The following is a 10159-nucleotide window of genomic DNA, read 5'->3' on the forward strand; positions in this document are numbered from 1 at the left end:
AAATTAATTTATCTGGAAAGAAAGGATTAAAAGAGGGCGCACATGGGTGGTCATTCCGAGTTGTTCGCTCGCTAGCTGATTTTAGCAGCATTGCACACGCTAGGCCGCCGCACTCTGCGAGTGTATCTTAGCTTTGCAGAATAGCAAACAAAAGATTAGAAGAATTGCTACTAAATAATTCCCTTCAGTTTCTGAGTAGCTCCAGACCTACTCCTAAACTGCGATCACCTCAGTCCGTTTAGTTCTTGATTTGACGTCACAAACAAGCCCTGCTTTCGACCAGCCACTCCCCCATTTCTCAGGCCACTCCTGCGTTTTTTTCCTGGGACGCCTGCGTTTTATAGCACACTCCCTGAAAACGGCTAGTTTCCGCCCAGAAACACCCACTTCTTGTCAATCACACTACGAACACTCGAGCGATGAAAAAACGTAGCTCCAGCGTGTGTAAATCTACTAAGTTTTGTGTTAAATGACTAAGCGCATACGCGCTGCTTATCATGTGCATGCACATTTTCCACCTAATCGCTCCATTGCAAAAAACGGCAATGAGCGAACAACTCGGAATGACCACCATAGTGAAAAAAAGCTATTTTATTCACTTAAAAACAGGTCTTTTAGAACATCACAAGATAAATTGCAGCCTTGTACCAAGTATCTCACCACTGTGGGCTGGATATACAATATGTAAAACAGAAAGCCACCAAAATACTGAAACCCTTCACTAGGAAAGGAGTTAGGACCATACACTGGGGTAAATTTACTAAGGTGGGAAATTTTTAGAACTTGTGAGGTTGCCTATGGCAACCAATCAGATTCTACTTACCATTTATGTAGCTGCTTCTAGCAAATAATAGATATAATCTGATTGGTTGCCGTGGGCAACATCACCAATTCTAAAAATCTCCCACCTTAGTAAATTTACCCAACTGTATCCACTGTTCACCATAGGATCCATCTGGACACTGCTCACTACCAGCATGAAGGACAATATTCCAGACACACCACGTTGTATAGTCCAAGACTAAACTAGTTTTGTGTAATCACTTCGTCAGTATGAAGGGGCGGAATTTTGTCTTGTGGTTTTTTTAAAATAACTCTTTTAAAGTAAAGAAAATTGATCTATTTTCATCCATATGTGTGTGTGTGTATGAATATATATATATATATATATATTTTTTTTTTTTTTTTCTTTGTCCTTGTCACTTAAACTAAATCTTTCTATATTTATTTACATAAACCATTTTCAATGCAAGCCTTTTAATTAAGCAAAGTCTATGAAAAACAACAGTCTTGTATCATATAATGGTAACGTACAGTATCTGATGGTTTATATAGTGTTTTTCCACAGTATTGTTTTTCTGGAGTTAAATTCAGGTTTTATAAGCATAATATACAGCTTTGGGAAAAATATACAGCCCAGAACACCGGCACATGAGGTCAGTATAGCAAATATCTCCACAGCCACCGAGTTTTTCCCTTTGGTGCTCAGATAGGCCGGGATCATTGCAATCCAGACACTGCAGATTGCCAGCATGCTGAAGGTGATGTACTTGGCCTCATTAAAGCTGTCTGGTAATGTCCTCACCATGAAAGCCAAAACAAAGTTCACAGACGCCAGGATGCCTATGTAACCCAACATAGAGTATAACCCAATCACTGACCCCTCATTACACTGAATGATGATCATTCCCTTATAGGAGTGATGGTCATACTCCTGGTAGGGAGAAGAAACAATCAGCCAGATACCACAGATTAGAGCTTGGACAGAGGAGCACACAATGACCACATAATTAGATACTTTGACTGTGACCCACTTCCTCCAGGAGCTCCCAGGTTTGGTGGCTTTAAAAGCAATGAAGACAGTAACAGTCTTGGCTAATACAGAAGAGACAGCTATGGAGAAGAAGATCCCAAATGATGTTTGTCTGAGTCTGCAGGTTATATCCACTGGCCTGCCGAGGAACAAGAACACACAGAGGAAGCTCAGCAAGATGGAGATCAGGAGAATGAAGCTTACAGTCCGGTTATTGGCTTTCACAATTGGGGTGTTCCAGTAATAAACAAAGTTCCCTAATATAAATAATGTTACGGCAGAGAATGATGAAGCTGTTACTGCAGATATTTGCACCACAAAGTCCTTTTCATAGGACAGAAAGTCAAATATTTTGGGTACACATCTAATTTTTCTCTCATCCGGCCACTCTTCATCAGGACATCTATGGCAGATATCACTGTCTAAAATTTAATATAAAACCATACATATAATCTCAGTGGGTCAGTTATTTTGTTCTTTATAAAACAGACAGAATATATATTTAATATATGTCAATCAATAAAATAAATTAATGTGTCAATAAATCTGAAAAAATAAATTAATGTGTTTTGTCAGCAATGGGAGCATTGGGCATTTGTTCTTCTGAAATGTTTTATGGGGTATTTACCCAAATGGGGGTATCAGAGTATTTTTTTCATTAATGAAATACTTATGTCTCTCAATAAAAAGTGATAATTAACAAAATACAGCAATATAATGGCCCTCATTCCGAGTTGTTTGCTCGCAAGCCGCTTTTAGCAGCTTTGCACACGCTAAGCCACTGCCTACTGGGAGTGAATCTTAGCTTCTTAAAATTGCGAACGAAAGATTCGCAATATTGCGAAAAGACATCTCTGTGCAGTTTCTGAGTAGCTCGAGACTTACTCTTCCAGTGCGATCAGTTCAGAGCTTGTCGTTCCTGGTTTGACGTCACAAACACACCCAGCGTTCGCCCAGACACTCCTCCGTTTCTCCAGCCACTCCCGCGTTTTTCCCAGAAACGGTAGCGTTTTTTCCCACACGCCCATAAAATGGCCAGTTTCCGCCCAGAAACACCGACTTCCTGTCAATCACACTACGATCGCCTGAACGAAGAAAAAGCAGTGATTAAAATACCTAACTTCTTAGCAAATTTACTTGGTGCAGTCGCAGTGTGGACATTGCGCATGCGCACTAAGCGGAAAATCGCTGTGATGCGATGAAATTTACCGAGCGAACAACTCGGAATGACCACCAATATGTAGTGAATTTGGAATGTGGTATTTTATACTTTAATGTGAGAACACCAACATAGTTTTGTGATATTTGTGTTGAGTTTTTATTCTATCATACAGTTTGTCTTCTATACTGATATTTTACTATGATAATTGTAAAATCTTTATTTACATATGATGATTTATCTTCTGTATATACTGTAACATATTCCTACCTGTTGTATTAGAAATTTCCCCCTCAGAACATGGGACACAGTCATAGCAGCAGACATGGAATCTTCCATTAAAAGCTTTTCTGTACCCAGGAGGACATCTGTCATTGCATCGAGATTTTGGGATCTTGTACAGGCATTAAAAGATAAAATATGATTAAGGTTTATATATAAATCATTTAATTTAATTACTGCTTCTTTTTATTTGCAAAACAATTTACAATTTTTTTTTATTTCTCTTAGGTATATTACAATATGCTGATATGCCCTCATCCTCCAGTGATAACATGACCATATCTTCTGTCCCTCAAGTCCGTTGCCTCTTTGTTACCCTAACATTCACTCTCTCCTTCACTCCCCACATTAAGGCTTATATTAATAGTAATGCTATTTAAGGGGTTTAAAATATACCTTATTATTAAAGCATTTCATCCTTCCTGTTTATTTGATTCTCTAACCCTGCACAATTGATATTTCTCTGGTCACCTTGATGCTGTTCTTCCCTTCACTTTAGAATGTAAGCTCCTGCTCCTTGTTCTTCCTTAATACTCCGCCTTTCACCAGTACTCCGTGGCCTACAGCCACTCTGATTCTTGTAGCTTGCCCACATGCTGGGTACAGGATAACTGCACTGCACTGACTCCCACGTTTGACTACAGCTATCATCAGTGAGTTGCCATATCCATGCCCCATTTGCCCGTCCTTTCCAGTCTGATGTAAATGTATTTTTTGACACTTATATTATGGCGTTCCTTTGTGTATTGTATTTAACACCTACTGTGATGCCCTGATAATGAGAAGTGTTATGTATGTGTGTTCTGTACAGCGGTGTATACATTTTGCAGCACCTAATAAATAAAAGGTAACATTAATACTGTGGGATTACATGCATGAGAATTCGCACCTATTGAAACATACAGTAAATGGGCTAAATTTTATAAATCCTAGAACTAGATTTTTTGGTGTTTCTGTGTACACAGCAGATCATTCATAATAATTTTTACTACTTATAGTCTAATCATTCATAAGATATTCCAGCATTCACTGTTCTGAGTATAATCCACAACCCTCCTGCACAACAGCTCTGACCACTTACTGCACATCAAGGAAAGAAGCTAAGTATTCTAATTTGTTCTTGCTATTATTGTAACTGAGTATAGCGTGTTACTTGAATGTGTTTATTGTTGTAACTTAAATAAATGCTTATCTCTTTTGAAATGTCCTGTGTCAGTCTCCATATTTAACACATTGTGTCCCAGACCCCGAGTTGCTTGGATTTTTTATTCGACAACAGGAGGCAACTTTTTACACAAGATGCCTCCTGAGGCGTTACCATATTGTCCCGCAGCAGCTGTACACAAAGATAAAAGTGGTTACAACAATAGCGTTCACCTCTGAATTAGCACCTGGATTTTGGAGGTGGAGTGTGTAGAAAGTCAAGAACAGATTGGGGGGGGGGGGAGAAGGCAGAAATCCTGACAAGGAAGATAAGATTGACATGGCAGAACTGTTCGATGAGAGCATGAATATGAAGTTGCAGAAAACAATGTGACTTCATTGACTTTCAGTGGAAGAGGAACATTGCGTAGGTAGGAGGTAAGTAAAGTGTGTTATGGTTGATGTGGTAACCACCAATTGTTCATAGCAGCAACCAGGACAGTATTATCTAGATCAAGGTAAATGTGTAATTAAAGAGTAAAACGGCCTCTTTGAGGCAGAAAGGATATCAATGTACAAATAAGAGAGCTAAAAATAGTAGAATTTGGTAAGTTCAATAGTGATGAAGCTACTCCTAGTCAGGGCTTTTTTAGAGAAGGACGGAAGGGAGAGGGTGGAAAGATGGTATAGAAGAGGATAATGAAGTCAGACAGAGAAAAACATTTATTTTATATAGCCAGAGACAGCACAGAGGGAATGTATATCAATATGCATACAGAAGAGAGAAGAGGCAGTGACATACTGTAGACCATTGTAGAAGAAAAAAGAGTGACATTTGGAGGCAGTAGGTACAGAAATATTGTCAGTTAGGCTGGTAAAGTCCAAAAGATGAGAGAGGGAAGGTTGGAAGAGAAAAATAAAGGTAAGGCAAAATTATAAAGGAATTGATAGAGTGTTTTAGTTATGCAAATGTTGAGTTGGTGATAGAGGCAGATAGGGAGGACATCAAAGGAGGATGGAGGGAAGATTTATGGCAAATAACCTGGAAGGTGTCGTTGAGGATATAGAATCATTAGTTTGGTGCTTGTAAGTTAAAGGATTATAGAAAATGAACAAAATAACAAAGAAGAGAGCAGTATAATGGTTGTGAGAATTAGAGATTAAATAATCATGAACCAGAAAATACAGTATGTTTGTTGCACATCACTCTGTCATTACAGAGTACACAAAAAAGAGAGAGAGAAAAAGGTTTTTGGTGATATTTCTTGTTTGCAGGGTGAACAATGTTTTTCAAAGAGGTTGATATGAAGGGAAGAGGGAAATGAGTGAAGAAACAGAAAGGGAGAGAGATCACCAGTAGACTGGATTGGAAGAAGTGGGGGAGGGGCATACTATTTTGTGATGTTGATTTGAATGGAGAGAACAGTTAAAGATCAAAGCAAAAATAAGTGCTAGAAAAAAGTTAGTTTATTGCAACAAAAATAGAAATAACATACAATATTGTGCCTTAGTTCACACTGGCTGGTACATCAATTCATATAATAATAAAATATTTTTTCACTCTTAAAAAACAGCAAATAGTCAAGGTGAATTAATTTTATTAGCTGCTGTATTCAACATTAAGCTTGGATCATTATTATTCACTAGGATTTTTCATGCAAGCATATAAAGGGTTGATAGCATCAGGGCCGGACTAACCATCTGCCCTCCGGCTCTCTTGTTTGGCCGCCCCTTGCCCGAAGTGTGTGTCTTATGATAATTGAGGTGTACTGTGAGAACACGCCCCCTGACTCATGGCACACCCCTGTAAGACTTGTCATGTGCCTCTGCCCTTCCTCCTCCCTGCCTGAATTGTCTGTTTCAAGGGAAATGTGGGTGTGTAATGAGTACATGCCCCCTGACTCATGGCAAGCCCCCATGTGCTGTGTCTGTGCCCCCTGTGATGTGTGCACACACTCACAAATGCCAGCGCTGATTTATAGCCGCAGTACGTCCTTAAATAGCATGCAAGCTAATCTGGCTTTCTTGTTATGCACATACATACATATATGGATATAGCTGGTAGTTACTGGGATAATAGAATGGAAGCTTATCTAGCTTTCTTATTGAGAACATACAGTATTGTTGTTAGCAAGGCAGCCTCTTTATGGTTGTTAGTAATCCACAATTCCAAGTGCATGTTACTATAAAAATAAGTATTATTCCTTCTCCTTATATTCCTGGCCCAGGAATGTTTATATCTGGATGGAATACATCTGAACTTCCTCTTTTAGTATACTGGTCCAAACAAGAAAACAGTGGCAGTATAGAATCCTCCTGGCTGATAGTGCATTCCTGTAGTGCAGTGATTCCTTGAGTGTAAATTAATAAGTCTTCCTATTTGTATAAAAATCCTATATACCCGTGCATATTAATGATCCAAGTTCAATGTTGAAAACTAATTTATCATCTCCTAAGCCTTCAAGCCTCTCAGCAACCTGCCCATGGTAGAGATGGAGGAGAGACCTCTGAGAATCCTGGAAAACACCGGACAAGTGAGTATCATTTTTTTTATTATATACTGTGGGTATTGGGAGTTCGCATAATTGGCGTATTCCAAATCATTGAGCGTGGCTATACCTGTACCTTCAGAATCAGAATCAGCTTTATTGGCCTGGTATACTTGAGTATACTAGGAATAGCCAAGTAAGTAACAGATAAGCAGGTGGGGGCAAGAAAAGTCAGACAGATAGGTATACCGTAGGGACACAAGTGAGTTACAATTCTAGTCAGTCAAAGTTCAGGAGTTCAGCATGTGGACTGTTTGGGGAAAGAAACTTTTGAGGCTTCTTGTAGACCCAGTGGGAACAGCCCTGTAACTCCTTCCTTAAGGAAGCAAGTTAAACATGCTGTGGCTGGGGTGTAGCTGGTCCTTTATTATCTTTGTTGCCTGCTTTTTAGCTCTTGACAAGTACAGGTCCTGGACTGAGGGAAGGTTGGCCAGATGATCTTCTCTGTGGTTCTGACCACCTTTTGGAGCCTGCATATGTCCCTCTCACTGGTGGAGCTGTACCATACCAGTATCGAGGAGTACAGTACCGACTCCACAATTACAGAGTAGAAGAGGAGCAGAAGCATCTGTGGGATGTTGAACTTCCTTAGTTGCCTGAATAAGAACAGCCTCTGCTGTGCTTTTCCGACAGTGGCGTCAGTGATGGACCCACTTTTAAGATCCTGGGAGACTGTGGTCCCCAGAAACTTGAAAGAGTCCACTAGTGATACCACACTGTCAGCAATTGTTAGCGGAGGTGCACTAGCTGCCTTATGAAGTCCACTATCATCTCAACAGTTTTGAAGGGGTTGAGCTCAAGGTTGTTGTGGCTGCACAACTGGGCCAACCGGTCTACTTCCCAACTATTGGATGATTTTTTACCGTAATTGATGAGACTGATGACGGTGATGTCATTGGCAAATTTGATTATCTTTACTGTTTGTGCCTCTGAAGTGCCGTCATTTGTGTACAGGGAGAAGAGCAGGGTCAGAGGACAGGTGAATTCCCTCACTTTCACCACCTGTCTCCTATCTATAAGAAATTCTACTATTCAGGAACAGGTAGCTTCAGGGACCCCTAGTCAAAGTAATTTGGGGTGGAGGATGCTGGGATGATTGTATTGAAGGCTTAGCTGAAATCGACAAACAGGACCCTCGCGTAGGTACCGGTAATGTCTAGGTGCTGTACAATGTAGTGCAGGCCCAGGTTGACTGAATCCTTGACACACTGATTCGATCGATAGGCGAACTGTAGCGGGTCCAGTTGGGGACCAGTCACAGTTTTTAGGTGATTCAAAACCAGACGATCGAACGCTTTCATCACCACAGACATCAGTGCTATCAGTCCAGGTTCGTGATTAAGGGTTTCTTGGGCACCAGGACAATAGTGGACCTTTTGAGGCAGGAAGGGACTTTCTGTAGCTGCAGCAATTTCTTGAAGATCTTGGTGAATATGGGGGAGAGCTGAAAAGCACATGCTTCTACCTATTACTGTCTCAAAATGCATTTAGCTCTGCAAGTCTAACATGTCCATCAGGTTTACACCAGGGGAAAAAATACTAAGAAATAAGTTAGCATTCTCCGGCATATTAGCCATTTTTTAAAACACAGAAATGTACAAAAGGCAAACATGGGAATGTTCTATCACATCAAACTTCCAAAAACAAGCTATCATGTAAATACTATCAGATACACCATTGGCCAAACTAGTGAGTACTTTCCATAAGGATCAATACAATGCAAAACATTTTCAAGAATTTTGTTTGCAAATATGCCCATGAATTTAGCAAACTCTGGTCAAACTTGGCCCAAATTAGAATGCTAAAAGAAACCACCTCATTAGCAGGATGTTTGTGACATGTTGGTTACTTTTATGTTACAAACATAAACAATATAAAGTAAGCACGTATACCTAGTCCATGAATACTGTAAAGAATAATTTAATAAATTAGTTTTGTACTTAAAAAGCACACAAAGATTTGCAAAAATACAAATGTATTTTAAATAAATCCTTGATTTTCATTATAGATTAGTACCTTGCGAGCAGGGCCCTCCTACCTCTATGAGTGTTTATTACCCAGTTTTGTTTTATCATTGTGTTCAATTGTAAAGTGCAATGGAATTTGGTGCGCTATATAAGAAACTGTTAATAAATAAATAAATGAATATATACTTTTGCAAAGGTCAAACATGCAGGAAAGATTGAACTTAAGAATATACTACTGTCCAACACAGTATATCACTACACTTTAGTAACAAAATACACATTTGTGTTCAACAATATAATTATCACAATACATTATTTAAAACATATATGTAAGCAACCAAATTATCTATGCTGTTTTTTTCAACAGATTAAGTAGGTCACTACTTATGGCTATCTGCAACACAGGCCTTCTGAGATCTACTTCTGGTGTGGGTTGTTCATAAGGGTGATGTTGTAACCATTGTAAGTGATTGGAAGTTGCTGCCTGCTGATTTGCTATTATTCTGCTCAAGTGAGGTTCCCAAAAATTTACTTCTTCTGCATTATCTTATAGAGCAGTTTTAAAAACCATTTTCAGAAAAAAGTTGACTAATTTCTGAAATGACTGGACATCCCTTGGATGCTATGAAATTCACTACCCTATTTACTGAGGCTGAAATGACCTCAGTAGGGCTCTGATTCCCCTATTTCTGGGGTGACTCCTGTACTGACTGAAAGGAGAATCCAGAGTTGTTTGCATCCAAAGCTTTACCATTCTGAGCATCAGTGATGGAAGGACAATCTGCTGTGCATGTACTGTGGAAGCACAAGTCACTCTATAAAGGACTGCTTCCTCTGCAAATCAGTAAAATGTTACAATCAACATCTCAAGGTTCAGGCAGACAATTCATCTTAAGTGGTCAATCCAGACTCCCTCATTTCCAATGAGAGTTTCAAAGGTTCCAAAAAGGAGATTCAGGTTTATAACTGGGGTCTATGACCAGGAACTCCAGGATAAGATTTGGGAAACAACTGAGTGTATGCAAATCCCTCAAGCCCATGGTAATCCCTAGTCCTACAGCTCTAGGAGAGTCATCAAACACTACAATCCCTGGTGGTTTATCCAGTCCTGTAGCATGAGGAGATGCACCTGTTTCTGTGTCAAATCTTGAAGCCCCTGGAGGTATCAAGTTCAGAAATAGCAGAAGGGGAGTTTATCTAAATGTCAAGTACTGTAGCTTTAGGAGATGTTTCTGCTTCCATATCA

General features: G+C 39.5%; 1 protein-coding gene across 1 annotated transcript; it reads right to left on the reverse strand.

Moving 5' to 3' along the window:
- Positions 1-1327: 1327 nt before the first annotated feature.
- LOC135052200 (vomeronasal type-2 receptor 26-like) lies at positions 1328-8403 on the reverse strand. The gene is made up of 3 exons (XM_063957426.1): positions 8116-8403; positions 3233-3366; positions 1328-2231 (listed from the first exon to the last, which is right to left on the reverse strand). Exons 1-3 carry the CDS (start codon positions 8401-8403, stop codon positions 1328-1330), a joined length of 1326 nt encoding a protein of 441 aa, XP_063813496.1.
- Positions 8404-10159: the final 1756 nt, after the last annotated feature.

The sequence above is a fragment of the Pseudophryne corroboree genome, chromosome 1, assembly GCF_028390025.1.
Source record: "Pseudophryne corroboree isolate aPseCor3 chromosome 1, aPseCor3.hap2, whole genome shotgun sequence".
Taxonomy (NCBI): domain Eukaryota; kingdom Metazoa; phylum Chordata; class Amphibia; order Anura; family Myobatrachidae; genus Pseudophryne; species Pseudophryne corroboree.